Source organism: Chinchilla lanigera, unplaced genomic scaffold, assembly GCF_000276665.1.
Source record: "Chinchilla lanigera isolate Chin_1 unplaced genomic scaffold, ChiLan1.0 scaffold00147, whole genome shotgun sequence".
NCBI lineage: Eukaryota > Metazoa > Chordata > Mammalia > Rodentia > Chinchillidae > Chinchilla > Chinchilla lanigera.
Window position 1 is genome coordinate 1,039,948 of NW_004955548.1, and position 17,544 is coordinate 1,057,491.

Consider the following 17,544-nt stretch of genomic DNA (forward strand, 5'->3'; position numbering starts at 1 on the left):
GAAGGGAGGGGGAAGGGAAAGGGAAGGGAAAGGGAACGGGGAAGGGAAGGAGAAGGGAAGGGGAAGGGAAGGGGAAGGGAAGGGGAAGAGAAGGGAAAGGGAAAGAAAAGAGAAGGGAAGGGAAAGGGAAGGAGAAGAGAAGGGGAAGGGAAGGGGAAGGGAAGGAGAAGAGAAGGGGAAGGGAAGGGGAAGGGAAAAGGAAGGGTAGGAAGGTAATATTGGAGAATCTATTCTTTTAATAATTTTTTACATACATCTGACTTGGCACTACCATACCTTTCTGGTCAGTGTGAATCTAGAACTTGCTCTTCAATTGTATAGGCTTTGAAATTTAATCATATAAGGAATGATTAGACTAAGAAGCAGATTTATTCTGATTAAACTTACAACAGATGAATTGACAGAATTGAAGTACTGTACTAATAAATTAGAACTATATTTTTATAAATGAGGTTATTTGATTAGTCTTATGAAATCCTTGAGGCTGGCTAGGGTAAAACCTAATGAATTTTCCCTTTGCCATTCAGATTGCTATTCATATCTGAAATATGCATTTGTGATATTTTCTAAATATGGTCTTTGCTGCTATCTTTTTCTTGGTACATACCTAAATGAGTAGTTCCGCTTTTATGTTCTACTATAGCTTTGTTTTACATATATCATTTATGAAAATTTTCTTTGATTTTAGTATTTTTCTCACCACACATAGACTACAGTTTTCTACCAGCCAGCTCCTTTTTCATTAATGTGGTATGTTGATGCTTTGCATTTGAAGACAGGTACCACCGACTTCTAACTAAAATTTAGGAAAAAAATCCAAGTATAGATATAATCATTAATTGACTTAAATCATTTTAAGTAGAGGCTTCTAACAAATACTTAATTTCAACTGTTTTATTTTGTTTCTATTTCCACATGTTCTTTTCTTGCAGTCTAAATTCTGAAGGTCCTTTGATGCTTGTTTCTAAATTGAGATTTCTTTTGCCTTTCCATTGTACCTTATTTATACATCTGCTTCACTTCTGACAAAATCTTTCGAATTAAGGACAATACAATTTTTTTCTTTCCAGCATCTTAAAGCTAAAACATCAAAGTACAACAGTAACTAGTTTTTTGCCCTGTGTCCCAAGGTCAGAAACTATATTAAGGAGCATAGCCCTCGCCAGCGGCCTGCAAGAGAGACCTGGAAGAGGAGCAACTTTAGTTGTGCGAGCACCAGCGGAGTGAGCGGTGCCAGTGCCAGTGCCAGCAGCAGCAGTGCCAGCATGGTCAGTTCTGCAAGCAGCAGTGGGTCCAGTGTTGGCAACTCTGCTTCAAACTCCAGTGCCAACATGAGTCGAGCACACAGTGACAGCAACCTGTCTACAAGTGCAGCGGAGAGGATTCGGGATTCAAAAGTAAAATGTCTAATCGAAGCTTTACCTTTCAGTATTGATATTTGTAGTCTTTCATTTGAATTCTTGAAGAATAAAAATTGTCCTGCTATTTAGATTCCTGTGGGTTGGGAGTTTAATTGCACAAGGAAGATACTGTGCTGATGAACAGAGTACTCTAGGCTGAGAGCTTTGAAGTACTCTTGACCCATAACAATATTGCATTCAATTTTGTCTGACTTTGTCTATTTTAATGTGTAATTCTCAAGATAGCAGTACTGACTGCAGCTCACTGTTAAGCAAATCTCACTATATTGCCGATGTTGCTATTAGTTCCTACAAAACGTTGTGTGTCTTTTGTATGTGTTTTCAGGATGTTTTAGTCTTGAATGCTGCTTCTGAGCTAATTTAGAATGTAATAATGCATTCTGTAATTTCTGTCTACTTTGATCACAGTTGACAGTATAATACCGTAAGGTACTTTTTTTTAATAAAATAAGTTATAAGTGTAATAGAAGAATCCTGTGGCTTAGTAAAGCACTTCTGTTTCTTACATCGGCACAGTTTGGAGCCAGTTTAAAGAGAAAAAGAGGATCTCTTTAGGAATGCAGTAGTAACTTGAAGATACACAGTGATTTCTTCCCTGGGTCTTAGTGAAGGAGGAGAAACATAGCCAGCCTTGTTGGTTACCAAGGTTTTTCTCTGGGTTTGTGGTCATTCCTCAGTTCACCAGTGATGAGGATTGAAGAATCTACTAAGATTCTAATGACAAAGGCATGCCTTTTTTCCAGTCATTTAAAAATTGTTAGCACTGTTTGTACTAATATAAGCATTGGAGATTTGGGCAGTATCGCCTACATTTTGTATTTCATATTGTCGCCTTAAATTTATTTTCACTACACATTGACATCAATGTACCTTAATTTGGTTTAAAAATAAGACTTCAAAGGGATCAGCTGTCCATAGCTATGTAAAATGATCAAGTATCACCTCTTGGGCAGAAGAATCACTGGTCAAATATCATAAAAATATAATCTTAACGAATCATTTTCAAATCAAAGCCAATGACTCACTTATTGTTGTGAGACTCCTACTGTAGAGGAGTTTGAACAGCTTTTAAAAGTTACAGAATGCAGAATTTGATCCAAAAGCACTTTGGTGTGGATATACCAAGAATAAACTTTACTGATCTAGAATTTTTTTACTTTGACAGAAGCGATCCAAGCAGCGGAAATTACAGCAGAAAGCCTTCCGCAAGAGGCAGCTGAAGGAGCAGAGGCAGGCCCGGAAGGAGAGGCTTAGCGGGCTCTTCCTCAATGAAGAGGTGCTGTCCTTGAAAGTGACTGAGGAAGACCATGAAGCTGATGTTGATGTTTTGATGTAACAAGGATGAATTTATCACCACTCTTTCTAAGCATTATTGTATCCTTGTTGGTTTACATGCATCTTGACCAAAATTTTGGTTAGGGTTGTGTGGTGTACCATTAATTATTTAGGCCAGTGGTCCTCAGAGGGCGGTTCCAGGACCTGCAACTGCAATATCTCATGAGAAATTGTTAGGAGTGTGTACTAGTGGGACCCGTTCCAGACCTAGTGAATCAGAACCACCAGGGGAGGAACCCAGCATTTTTATGTTAACCAGTGCCAGGTTATTCTGATGCACATTCTGGCTTAAGAACTACTGGTTTAATGTTTTGGCTGTTGAAACTTTATGGTGATTAAGTGGGCTTTTTAAAAAAACTAGTACTTCCACAGTTTAGGAGATATTCAAGGTACTGCTGACATGTAGTTTATTATGTCAGAGTGTGTGTGTGTAGAGATCATAATTCAGTTCTTTTCTTAATGTTACAGTTTCTTAGTTTACTTTTTCTAAAGGGCCATAGTATAATTCTCACTGGTAGAAATCTGTTTTGAGGCAGAGATGAGGGTTATATGTGTGCAAGGTATGGATTGCTGTTTACAATAGTGCCTTCATGAGGTTTAGTTCTGTTTTCATTCATTATTAATTCAAAGGTATAAGAATAGGCCGTAATCTTTTTCCATATCAATTTGTTTTTGTTTTATGTAAAATGAATTCTTCTTTTAAGTGATAGCTACTGAGAAAATAACATTACTGATAGTTAAATTTTAGACTTCAGGCTATGTTGATTAGTATTCAAGTAGAGAAATCATTTAGGCAAAGCAATCAATTCTACTTTTCCATTGCTTTCTGAAAATTTAGGCTATAAATTGTCTCAAAGATAGAAAATTTCAATCTTTCCCTCTCTCCCTCTTCTCTCCCTCTACCTCCCTCCCTCCCTCCCTGTCTTCCTCCGTACCTCATTCTTTTTTAGATCATTTTCTATCCATCACAGCTTTAATTTTTAAATATTTGGTGTAACAAGTTTTGGGATAGATATAAAGAGGTTAATGTTCAAAATTAACCGACGAGACCCCTTAGCATTCTGCTAAACTTCTGTGTAAATTGCTCTAAGTATACAGAGCGGTAAGAGATACAAAAGATCTTAGCTTATGAGTTATTAAGGAAACTCTGAACTTAAATGTGAAATTGTGGAATTTCTTTCAATGATTTCACAGTTTGTTAATTTAGAAATAGTAGTTCCTTCTACCATATGTCTAGACATTCACATGAGTTAAAGAAGATGTGAATTGATACTACTGACAATCAAGCTGCTTTATGACATTCATAATTTTCTTTTTATTGTGCGGTAAAGTTTAGGAGGTAATCGTGGTTCTACAGGAAGAGTTGTAATCAGTATTTTTTTTAAACTCTAGAATCCAGACATTTTTTTAAATTCTAGAATCCAGACGTTAATTGATTTCTTGTTTTTTTAACATTAGCTTTTTAAAAACAGTAACAATTTAAACACTTGACAGAAAGGTTTAAACTTTGCTTACAATTAGGTATTTGGAAAGTTTGATTTCATTTAGGTTTCTTGAAGGTTTAAAGCCAGAATTTCAAATTTTACTAAAATAAAAGTGTATGGGTTTATGTTTTTCAGCTGGAGTAGTGTTTTTGACTATCTTTCTATCCCCTCTTTGCTGTTCCTGGCCAGCTTAGAGGGCTGACGAAGAGTTTGAGATAGACCCAAGAATACTCAGAGGAAGGCAGAAAGAGTCAACCTTGTTTTCATTTTTGAGTATAGCAAGAACAAAGGGAGAGAAGTAACGATACATCTGAATTCTCTGTCTGCTTTTAGCAAAAGCAAAATTCCACAGAATGATCGCCTCCTCTCTTTACCTGTTCTTCAAGTGAAACAGGCCACATTTGGACACTGCAGCATAGCATTTTAATCTTTCACATATTGAGAAAGTATTTGTTTGACAGTGATCAGTAAAAGGAAATCCTAAACAGGGTCATGATGTACTGTACTTTAAAACCAATTCCTCCATTCTCCCAACAATCACCTAGTCTCATTACCTTAGCTTTAAGTCATTATGAACAAGTTTACCAAAGTGCCACAAAGCGGATTTTGAAATTGGTAAAGGTTCTGTTGCTCGTAAAAGTGCGTCATGAGATTTTGGGTAAATTTGGGTGCACCATTTTTAAAGTTCTATAGATTAGAACCAGCCTATAAAATTGATTTGAAGGAGATTGAAAAAAATTCTTTTGGTTAAAAAATAAAATGAAACAACTTGGGCTTCCTTATGATATAAGAGAGAGATTTAAAAGTCTTTATCCCTCCAATAAAGAATTTAGCACAGAAATACATAAACAAAAGCATCTTTTGTCTTCTGCTGTGATATTTATGTGTATTAATGCCTCATGTGGATAATTCAAGTTTAAGGGATCATTTTTGGACTAAGTACTAGTTTATTCAGTCTGATATCTCTGAGTTCCATTTCAAACAGGTCTAGCTCAATATCTTTCTCTTTCGATATAAATCCAAAATTAACCAATTAATAAAAAGGCAAGAATTATTTGTCCTGTGTTGATTCCCATTGTATAGAATTAACATTGGAACAGATAAGTCTCCTCTTTAAAAATAAACCTCAACTGAAGTCATGATAAAGTCCCCATAGTTTTATCTAGAAATAAAACTGTTATTAGAGGTCTTTTAATAGTATGTCAGCCCCTACCAGCTTTTAAAAGTATAAACCTTGAGTTAAACAAAGTGGCATGTATTTTTCTACAGTTTTGCAACTGATTAAAGCAAGGCAGTGTACTATAATGTATATTGGAGTATATAAAGGGCCAGTTTGTTTGATCTCAACAAGAACTTACAGTAAAGTAACACTTCGTTTGAAATGAAACTTGTTAAATAGCAGTTATTTAGTCCAGTTCATTTGTCCCTTGGGTAAATTAGACATTGCTAAATTAAACCCAGAAATGGACATATAAAACAGTGACTCTTTATAGATTGGGTGGACACCTCATTTTGTTTAGCTTTTAAAAGTGCTAAATCCCTTCATAAAGGATAAATTACAAGCAATTATTATATAAAGGTATCTACATTCTGATGAGCTTTAAAAATTATAAAATTTATCATATATCTTTGTATTTAAGCCAAAAATGTTAGTACATAAACAGTATAGCAGTTTGGTTTGTTTTGTGTTTTCTGGTAGACTCTTTGTTCATGGTTTACTCTCTGTAGCCTCATGTGCCTTAAGAGTAGTGAACTCTACGTTTTCGTGAATATTAGGCTTTTCAAAATTCAAACACATTCAGAATGTTATTTCATTGGTAGAATGGCCATGGTGTTTCGATATCAGTAAATAAAACCATTAAATTAAGAGTAATAGAGTATAGATCAAAACAAAAACTTTCAGATCCCGCATTTCATCTGCATACCATTCCTTTAATAATCTTTTAGCTCTTCCGTCATCAAGAAGATGCTTGTTTGGAGTTGATGGGGGCTACTGAAAGTCAGTTTATAGCTTGGTATATTTGATAGTAAAATTTCCAGTTGCATTCCATAGTAGTGTTGATGTTGAGTGCACTGACATTCAACATGTCTAATGGGAAGTAAAATTAATCCCGAGGAGGACTGTTTGGAAGCATTTGTATACACATGTACTGTGGTAACTTTGGATTAGTTCTAAGTAAAAAAGCTAAGATAAATTTTATCTTAAAAGTGAAGATAGTGGTAACAGAGGGTAAGAACCAGCTGAGTGATATTTTGAGATAGGCATCTCTGTTAGCATAGTATCTGGAAAATATTCCTTACAATCTTTGTCCTACTTCTTTGCAAAATAATTTACTTCTTTTATTTTGTTTTTTTTTTTTTTTTGGTTTTTCTCCGGTACCGGGAACCGAACTCACGACCTTGTGCTTGCCAGGCAGGCGCTTTGCCGCTGAGCTAAATCCCCAGCCCCAATTTACTTCTTTTAAAAAGCATAGAAGGACCTTCTAACTGGCTGTTAAGAGTAAGGAAGTTGCATGGTATAGCTGAAGATTTGACTCACTAAAATTTTATTTTCATTTTTAAATATTAAAATTACTGTATTTGTTTTCATCTCCCTCTCTTTTTAAAGTACATTTAAATTACATTTTAATTTAATGTTCATACCAGACTCAGAAACATTGGTTTGGTCTTCACTGAATTCAGTGTGTAATACTTTTTCTTTATTGTCAGGTTTGTTCTGTTAGAGCTTTGTGGTCAGGGGAGCCTGTGGAAATGTGTGTTCTTCTTGTGGTGAGAGAAAGGGATGACAAAAGGAGGAATTGCTTACTTATGCATATACATTTTGAATACGTCAAGTTAGTTATAAAATTAACCTATAAATGACAAGTTAACGCCTACTATTCTGAATTGTTTCAAGGAACAGTAGCCCATAGCCATGACTCATTTTGTAGAGCTGCTTTTACTCTTTTTACGGTATCCGAACTATTGGATCCAAATTGAGACTTTGGAGTTAGGTTATCTAGCTGAGGCTTTTAAGAAAGGAGCAAATAATGTCTGTTCATGTAGTAGGTGAATTTAATTTCCTGTGTAATTTTTAAATTTAGATATAAGTACTATCCATTCTAAATCGTTGTGTTGGAAATCTAATAGGACTGCTGTCAAGAGATACTAACAAACACAAGTGTATGTAAAACATTTCAAAGATGGTTAAAACTTTCAAATCATGGGAGGTTTTCTTGTCTGTGTTTTTTAGTTTCAAAGATTAGTTATGTAACATCAATATCATAACCAAAGCAAGTAGGAAGTTAAGTGGTTTGGAGAATCTTCAAGTAGTCTTAAATACTATCATGTATCAGATCATTAATCAGGATTTTCCCTGTATTCCTACTAGATGTATAACTGTATTAATGCACTTTTGTATATATGACTGTCTTCTGTACATTCTGTACTTACTACAGTGTATATAAAGCCTGTTTTTCCTGAATTGGTGAGGGAATAACTATAGTTATAACACAAGTTCTTTGTATTTTGAGTTCTTTCTTGTACTTGAAAGTAGTAGTTTAATCTAAATATGTCTGTATGGTTGTAATTAAAACTGGCTATGTGACAGAGCTGTGTTTTGAACTGAATATCAGAATGAGAAGTGTCATTTTAGTTATTAAGAACTCGTATAATAATACCATTTTATTGTTCTTTTGATGTACCTTAAGTCTCCACAAACCCCACTGCTGCTTATTTCTTTACGCTTCTTAATCAGCGCCTTCCGTGCTTCCTCCTTGACCGTTTACCAGCAGAGCAGAATTAACCTCTTTTCTTTTGCTCAGTTTGGTTAGGGCTCCATAAACTTTTGTGTCTTGTTTTGTTTTGTTTTGTTTTGTCTTGTCTTGTTGTGTTTGAGAACCTCAATTCCCATGTCATTGGCAAAATATTTTTTTTTGAAGAGATCAGATTTCAAGAGATTTGCAGTCATAATAAGTGAACACTAGGTATTATATTTGTTGACAAAAAAATTGATTTCCTTAAGATTTCTTAAGATTGCTCTGGAATCTTTTTAAATTATGGTTTTATGAAAGAAATATCTGGCAGTTTAATGTATGGATACAGGATCAGTTCTGCTTTTCAGCAGCAACTTTGTCTCTCGCCACTAGAGGGAGGTCTGTGGTTGTTCTCCCCTTTGAGAAAGATTGAGCTGCTTTTGATTTTTCATTTTAGAGCTTGGTATAGATCTTTTCCTCAAAATTCCTTTTGTGGTATTAAATAATTTCATTTAATAGTCAAAGGTAAGTTAATTCAATTTGTTTGATGAAGCCAGTCTTACTCATGTTTTTCTGTATCTTCAATTTTTAATAAATGTGAGTTAGAGATCAAGTGAAATGTGTGTGGAATGTGTTTCTTTTGTTTTCTGGAGTTGTACTGTCCTTATAGCAGCCACTAGCCACATGTAGCTATTGAAATCAATTAAAAATTAATAAAACTTAAAACTTCGTTCCTTAGTCCATTAGCAGTGCGTCAAATGCTGAGTAGCTACACATGGATGGCTAGAGGACACTGTCTGTGTTTGGAAAGCACAGGATGAAAAACATTTCCATTATCCCAGAGAGTTCTGTTGGATAGTACTGCTCTAGAGGTTTGATGGTTTGTGTCGTGGCCATTAGCGTTACTTTACTAGAGAAGAGGAATCAGTGTCTTCCCGCAGGTAGCTGGTACAGGTGGTGTGGAAGGGAAGGCAAGCTGCACTTCCTTTTCTGCTTCGTTAAACCCACTGCCGCCGTTAGGAACTTGGTGATTGAATGGAGGAATTTCTCCAGTACTGATCATTCCATTTGACTGTAAAAAAGATTTACTATTTGAATAATGTGGGAAGTTTGTTGCATTTTCTCAGGTGTGTGTGTGTTTGTTGGGGTGCTAGGGATGGAAACACGGCCTAGTGGGTGCTGAGCACAAGATCTACATTGAGCTGCACCTCAGGCCTCACAGTTTCTCAGTTGTTATTGTAAAGAGTACTGCCATGCAGCTTTCTCTGTGTTCATCCTCTGATGTAACAACACTTGTAAATGATCACACCTACAGCAAAGAGGAGAATACATATATTTTTAAAGGCTTTAGTTTATGAAACTGTGCTTACAGATAAATAGAAGCATGAATTTCAGAAGCCTCCCTCAGGTTGTTTCTTTATTAATACTTGCAGTGTGAGAACCACATCACTGCCTGGGTCTGCCAGTCTTCCACCCTCTCACCATCAGTTTAGATCTCATAGTAGGTGGGATAGTTATACTATATTATCCATATTTCTTAGTAATAGGTTGATAGTAATTTAGGTAGAATGTGACATTCTTTCATAATGAGTAAATAATGTGTTTAACATTATTGGTGACAAGGATCCTGTTGGACATTTTATAGATTTGTGTTTCTTATTGAAATACCAGGTAACTGGATTTATGTGTTTTCAACGTGGTAATATTGAAAATTGAAGTAGGGAGAACAATAAAATGAATTCACACCCCCGCATCTACTTCGGCTCTTTTCCACACCACTCTTGCTTCTGTTACCTTCATCTCTCCACCCCCTCACCTCACCCTATGATAGCGAAGCTAAACCTCGGTGACAGAATTTTATTTTTAAATATTTCAGTATGCAATTTTTAAAAGATAAGGATACTCGTATTTTATATTTAATACCATCATACTTCCAAAATAGTTCTTCTAAGGATCATACCTCTAAGATAATTCTTTAATGTCAATTTGGTTTATTTGATGTCAAAATCATTATTAATTTCAACATAATTCTATATTTTGCTGATACTAACATAAAACAATGATATTATTGCTTGGTAAGTCCTGAAAGTCCTGATGGTGTTTTGAATACATGTTCATTGCAAGTAAGATATGTACTGCTTTTAGATAAAAATGTTCGTATTTTATTACTAAAGCCATTGAATAATTGGGGTAGCTGGGAGGAGGAATGGAAGCAGATGTTAAATTGAAGCAAGTATTTGGTGTCCCATCTGTCTCTGCGCCCAGTAATTATTTTAAGCCAAAGTTGGCCTACATGGTACAGCTTTTGATATGTTTATAAAAAATTCTGTGTGACTATTGTGCAGGATATAGGGAACAATAAGAGGTTTTTATCCCTTAGAAACTAATTTTTTTTTTTTAACAGAACATAACTAGTATTGGTTTTTGTTTTGTGTTTTATCAAAGTTTGTACTTTCCAGTTAAATTGTAGCATTTGAGAGCTGGAAGTTTATCCATTTTAGTGGTTTCCAACCTTGAGCACTGCATCAGAATTCCCGGGAGGCTTATGAAAACACTGATTCTGGCCCGATCCTTGGAGTTGGAGTTCTGGAGGTTGTGGGCTGGCTTGAGAAACTGCACTTTTAAGAACTTCCTATCTGATGTTGGTGCTGCTTATCCAGTGCACAGGCTCTGGGAACTGTTGATGTAGTGCAGTCCCTTTTTCCTTTCATTTTGTAAGTGCAGAAATTTACACTGAGGAAAATGGTTTCTTTACCCAAGACTGGTTAGTATCACAGCCAGAGTCTTTTTTTTTTTCTTCCAGTTCTGCAGATTGAATCCAGGGCCTCACACATGCTACCACTGAGCTACAGGCTCAACCTGAAATCCAGATCTTGAGGGCGCCTTTTAACATTCCATGTCCAGTACTTTTCCCATCATACATTTATTTTCTTCAGAGTAGTTGGTTCTAAAAACTTCTTTTAAAATTTTCTTTTCTTTGGATTCTCTAAATGGTTAATTTTTGTCTCTCTAAGATCAGAAGTTCCTTACTTAGAGTCCAGGGATAAAAATCATTGGTCAAATTTTTGTTTGCTGATGTTTTTTTCTGGGGAAAGTTCAGTGTCTTTTATCAAGGTCTCAAGTGACTTTCCTTTTTCATAATGACAGGGACTCTCTCTAGGGCAACTTTGGTTTTTGGAAGTAACTGAGGTTCCATTTATTGGGTCTGGTGGTTAAAGTAGATGAAAATCCTGGAAATTGCTGGTTTTGGTCAATATGGTGTGATTTTTAAAGTAATGAGATTTTGTGTGTTGACTAAGAACTTGTTCTGATATATATTAAAGAAAAGTTTGTGAATTATTTTGACAGTTATGATTAGTCTGGGTAATCATGATGTCATGGAATACAAATATTATGTCTGAGCTTTGGCTTAGATTTTCAAATTGTTTTATTTGCAATCATGCTCTAGAGAAATACCTTCTAATGCTTTAAAATATTGGATTAGATATTACACAATTGTTTATCAAATGATATATCAATATCATTGGTAAGCTGGAAACTAGTTGGTAAGCAGTTTGTAGAGGTTTCGGCCCGTAATTGGCTGGCTTCAGCTCTTTCCACCCCTTTTATCTTATCCAGGCTACTTAGGGTGGGCAGCACTCACACCTTTAATCCTAGTGCCCTTGATCCTAGCATTGCACCGTGAATCAGTTCCAGTGTCACACACTCTAGATGCAGCCACCTCTGAAAAACCCCACCTATGACCACAGTAGGCTTTGGGGGGCATCTAGACACAAACCGTAGCACTGTAAGAGGGCTACATGATAAAGAACCAAGGGAGGTCTCTGACCAACATCTGGCGATCAATCATATGAGTGAGCTAGGAACAGCATCTTTCGCAGTGCAGGTTTGAAAGAACTGAAGCCTTGTGAGAACCCCTGAGATGAGGCATCCGTCTAAGTTATGTTTGGATTCTTCACCCACAAACGTTGTGAGAGATATTAGATACTTATTGTTGCTGAACTTTGGGAGAACTTACTAAGCAGAAGTAGACAGCTAATACATAATTTGCTAAACGTGCAGGGAAATAGCCTATTGTATCCTTCCTCATCCTGCAAAGAAAAACGCAGATCCTGGTTTCCAAATTCATTTATTCAGCAGTACTTATTGAGTGCATACTCCATATCTGGCACTATGGAAAGCACTAGCCATACATGAAAAACAAAACACACAGTCTTGTCTCTGCCTCACCGGTTTACATTTTCTTGAATTGGTTTTCAGAATTTCACAAGACAGCTAACATGCATTTCATCATAGGAAAGCTAATTTGGATGGCAAGAAAGTAGAAAGGGATAGTCTGAAGAAGTTACATGAAAACTTTTCTGCATTGTCATTGTGCTACAAACCAGTGAAGATGTCATCCATTTCTGAAGTCCTGGTTTTAGTACATTTTAAGGAAACCCTAATTCCTCTCCGTACCTCTGTTGTACCTTCGATTAGCTTGTATGCTATTCAGCCTTACAACTAGAAAGGTTTCTCTATCTCCCACACCAGTCCTCATTTTGAGTTTTACATCCATGTGGTTACTTGTACAAAGAATTTTGCTAACATAGTATTAATGATTGCTTTGCTAATCAGTGATTAATGATCATTCCAATACAAATAGAGTTATTTTAAGAATCCAGTGCTACCACTTTTCATTTTCTTTCTTTTTTTTTGTTTGTTTGTTTTTGTAATAGGTCTCCCTGCTTACTCCAGGCTGGCCTCAACTCAGTTGCTCACTCTGAGTTTAAAACTTAGTTCCTCCTGCCTTAGCTTCCCAAAAGTGCTGGGATCACAGGCGTGTGATCACAGGCGTGCACCACACCCAGCCATTTTCTCCTGTTTCAAGAGAGTATTTTATTGAAAGCATAGGCACTGCTTCTTTTGAATCTATATTCCTTCAAAATGGTTAGATCATAGGGGCCGGGGATATAGCTCAGTGGCACAGTGCCTGCCTAGCAAGTGTGAGGTCATGAGTTCGATTCCTGGTACCCCCCCCCCAAGAAAAAGGTTAGATCATGATAGTGGTACTAATTACAGTTACAAGTTGTAGTCATTTCAAAATAATCCTATTTAAAGGTTGATGAAATTAAGATAATTTTATGAATCATATCTTTTTGACGTACATAAAATTAGATTTTCTATGTACATTATCTAAAATTTATCTGTAATATATGCTGTCATTTACATATTTGCACAATATTCTGTATGATAAATATGTGTCACCACTTAGCTTAATCGCACACAAATTTCCTGCAATTAATGTCTGCTTGTAGCTGGAATAAACTCATTAGCTTATAAATTTAGAGCTGCTAACTGCCTTGCAAGGAAAGAAGCCTCTCCGTGAACCTTAACATTGAGTTGTGCTTGATCATTTTACTTAGTGATTCATCCTTGATCACAGTACAACAAAAATGTCATGTTTGTTCAGCAGTATTAACTTCACTTATCTCATTGGGAATTCATAAAATTGCCTCATCATCTGTATGAGTATGTCTAAGTAGTAGACTTTAGTAGTAGACAAAAAGATTTTTCCCACTGCTAGTATAATCATTTAAAAACCTTTTAAGACAGTTCAGACTGGATACTTTATTATGTAATTTAAAACACCATCATTTGTACCAAAGGAATTTCACACCTTGCTTTTGCTTAATTTCTGAAAAGTTTTTCAGTTAAAATTTTTAGATTCATTATCTTCTTACCCATGTTAGCACATTTCTTGAAAATTTAATATTACCCTCACTTTGTAATTAAATCATTTACTAATTGTATTTGATACTTTGACTCTTCGTTTTTTGCTTATTAAGACAGTATTTATAATACATATGAAACAAATGATGTAAACAGAGAGGGCACCTGATTACCAAGCACTTTACGCTGGACAGAAGAAATGCTCTCTTTGTTTACATGGGTCTAAAAGAAATGAAAGTGTAAACTTCAGTGACCTAGCGTATATTTAACGTTCTTTCGTTAAGGGTAATGTGTAGCTAGTTGGTTTGTGTTTTAAAATGAACTCAGATGAAACCAAAGAGATGTAATTTGCAAAGTGCATACTCTGTGAAACTCAACAGAACAAACAAGTCAATTTCTTAAAAGTGTTAAAGAAATTAGAAGATGGAGGGGAAGTCCTGTCAAAAGACATAAACGTGTTAACTAATTTCAGTGTGTGGACCTTAACTAAAGTCCTGATTCAAACAGTGGTTTAAAAAGCAATCAGAGAAAATGTGAACACTAGATATTACATGACTTTAAAGAAGCATTAATATTTCCTGATGTGATAATGGTGTTATGATCATTTTAATTTTTAATGTGTTTATATTTTAGAGGTATACATTGAAACATAGATGCAATCATATAATGTCTGGAATTTCCTTCAAAATGGTCCAGTTGAGAGTAAAGTGTTTCAGGTAGAGATAAAATTAGCATGAATGGATAATTGTGAAAACTGGGTGCCAGGTACACAGAAGTTAATGACACTTTTTCCTTCACTAAAATAGGTTTGATTTTTTTTTTAATGAAGCATATGAGGGCAAAATAAAAGTATTTTCTAAATCAAAAGCAGAGATTATTACTATCAAATTCTCATTAAACAAATCTCTACATGATATGCTTCAGAAAGAAAACTAAGCCCAGAAGAATGTGACATCTGATAATAAGGGATAGTAGCACTTAAGATCTGTGCACATCACTATATGTCAACTGTACTCTAATTTTATAAAATAGAAAAAGGAATACTAAATTCACAAAAAGAAAACATAGAAGAACAGGTAAAACAAAAGTATGTTATCTAGTTTGTGGGATTAAAGAAAACCAAGGGTCTGGAAATGTGGCTCACTGGTAGATTGCTTGCCTAAGCATATTGAAGGCCTGTGTTTCCTCCCTAGTACTAAAAAGTATATCACTCAGTCACTCAAATCAAGTGGCGTCCTAGAGTGTGGAGAAACCAAAAATTGCAAAATTACTATAGTGGAATATATACAGATTTTAATACCCAGCAATTCCATTCTGTAATAGGAAAGGTCTATGCTTTCCAAAAGACATGTACTAGAATATTGATAGAAACACTGTAATATCTCTATATTAGCTTTAGTGTCATTGGAACACAGTAACTGACACAATTTAAAAGAGGAAAGGTTTAATTTGTCTTACAGTTTCAAGAGGATTCAGTCCATGGTCAGCTGGCCCCAAGGCAGGAACATCATGGCAGAAAGGTGTTGTGGAGCAAGACAGCTTAGTTCATGGAGGTGAGGAAGCAGTGCAGGGGAACTGCTGGAGAGGCGTGGGCTAAGGACCATATATAATACCCAAGGCCAACCTGTATGCTCCACCCAGACACACCCACGAGCGTACTTCATTAATCTGCTAGGTGTTTCTTAATCTAAAGAAGTTGACAAATCAGCATTAATGGTCACAATTTCCAAATTGGAAATCCAAATGACTAACATAAATGGTAAATTAATAAAGGTATATTCACATAATGGAATGTAATACCAATCATGAATAGTCTACAACTGCACCTGACAATATGGATCATTATCACAGACATGTTAAGCAAGATGAGCCAAATCCAAGGAGATGCACTGTAATAGAAACAAAACAACAGATTAATCTACGCCACCGGAACTAGGATAGTGGTTATCCTTAAGGATCTGGTGTATAGGAGGAGTTGAATATTCAAGGGGTCCTTTGGGGGTACTATTAATTTTATGCTTCTTGATATAGTTATGAATTAAATGTGTTCAGCTTGTAGAAGATCATTGGGGAAGTGTACACTAATGTACAAAGTTCTGTAAGTATATTTTAATTAAGTGCTTTAAAATTAGCATTTAAGCCAATAGGTGATTAGAGTAAAATTATCCTAAGGACTTTTTACAAGGTTCTTAATTAAATTTTAATAAAATTAGTTTTAATTTATACTTGAATTTCAGAAATTACTACTAAGAACAAAAATGAGATATACTGTACTGTTACTGTACTGGTATATGCCAAAAGGAATGAAATTTAGCAACTACAGGGATACCTGCATACCCATGTTTATTGTGTCACAATTCACAATAGCCAAGATATGCAGTCAGCCTGGATGCCCATCAACAGATGAATGGATAAAGATGATGTCATATATACACACAGTAGAGTGTTACAAAGTCAAGCAATTTGCATGGAATGTATGGAACTGGAGATCATTATGTTGAGTGAAATACAGTTCAGAAAGACATTTTCTTAATATATGGAATCTAAAAAAGGGAGACTCTTATTAGGAGGGAAAAAAGGAAGGAAAAGGGATTGTTACAAAGAAGGGTAATGGTATAGATATGATCGAAATGTTATTTGCATGTATGAAAATACATCAAAAATCCAGTATTATATAAAATTAACATGCACTAATACAGTGGAAATCATTACAAACAAAAAATCTACAGGCTGTGTTCCAACTCTGTACAAAGGGAAAAGTAGAATAGGAAAAAGGAATTTTTAAGTCAAAGTAGGTAAGAGCCAAGCTTGGTGGCACGTCCCTGTAATCCTAGCATTAAGGAGGCCGAGTCAGGAGTATTGAGACGTGAAGAGTAGCCGGGACTACATAAAAACATGCTGTCTTAAAAACAAAACAAAAAGTAGGTAAGAAACGAAAAACAAAACAAGGTAGAAGAAAGAGAGTACAAAATGGCTGAAAAAAATTCAAATACAATTTTAATCAAAATAATGTAAAACAACTGTTAAGCGACAGATGATATTTGACTATGTTGATTACAAGATATATCTAAAGGCTAAAGGCCAGAGAGTAGGGAACTAGCACATACTAACCAAGTGAAAGGTGGTGTAGGTGTATGGATAACAACAACAAAGGACCAGAGAAGAAAAGGCTTTATTAGAAAGCAATTCCAAGTTTGAATATGCCTAACAGCATAGCTTCAAAGAATATACTACAAATTTCATAGAACTACTGTAAGACCCCAACTTACAGACATTCGAGTTCTAAACTTTCACAGGTGTACTGTAAAAGACTCGCCTTGTCGGATTACCAAAGAACCCGATTTACAGGAACAGGCATTCCTTCATTAAGTCGAGGAATTGCCATACAAGGAGAAAATACAAATCCATATTAAAGTGGGAGTTCGTTTGTTGTTTTTGGTACTAGTGGTTGAATCGTTCACAGTGATTTATATTCGCAACCCTTTTTATTTTATTTATCAGGACTAGAGATCCTCCAGCCTCAGGCTCCCAAAGAACTGGGATTATAGGTATGCCGAAATATACCCAGCTGTACTAGGAGTTGTATACACTTTTCTGTATTTTTCAGAACCGGTGGAAAAAAATTTGATAAAGAGAAATTTAAAAAGAAAAAAACCTGCCACACAAAATAACCTAATGGGAGATATAGAAAACTATGCTCAATTATTGCAGAATTCTCAGGAAGTTGACACACCATGTTTATGAAATTTGAGCATCTACGAGATCCTAAAGCAAGTCTGACCAAACTTTAAAAAAATATTGTCTTCAGCGCACATTGTCAGACCACAATGCAGATGAATTAGAAATCAATAAAAGGTG

General features: G+C 35.4%; 1 protein-coding gene across 2 annotated transcripts in view; it reads left to right on the top strand.

Moving 5' to 3' along the window:
• The window catches only part of Fam199x (family with sequence similarity 199, X-linked), a 29,534-nt gene extending 22,901 nt beyond the window's left edge, over nt 1-6,633 (top strand). The window contains exons 5-6 of one of the 2 annotated variants that reach the window (XM_005412008.2): nt 1,131-1,397; nt 2,587-6,633. In XM_005412008.2, coding sequence (XP_005412065.1) covers nt 1,131-1,397; nt 2,587-2,757 — 438 coding nt within the window. In that variant the 3' untranslated portion in view covers nt 2,758-6,633. The remainder of the gene's footprint in view (nt 1-1,130; nt 1,398-2,586) is intronic. The other variant, XM_013508529.1, reaches the window with a different exon arrangement.
• The last annotated feature ends 10,911 nt before the right edge of the window (nt 6,634-17,544 follow it).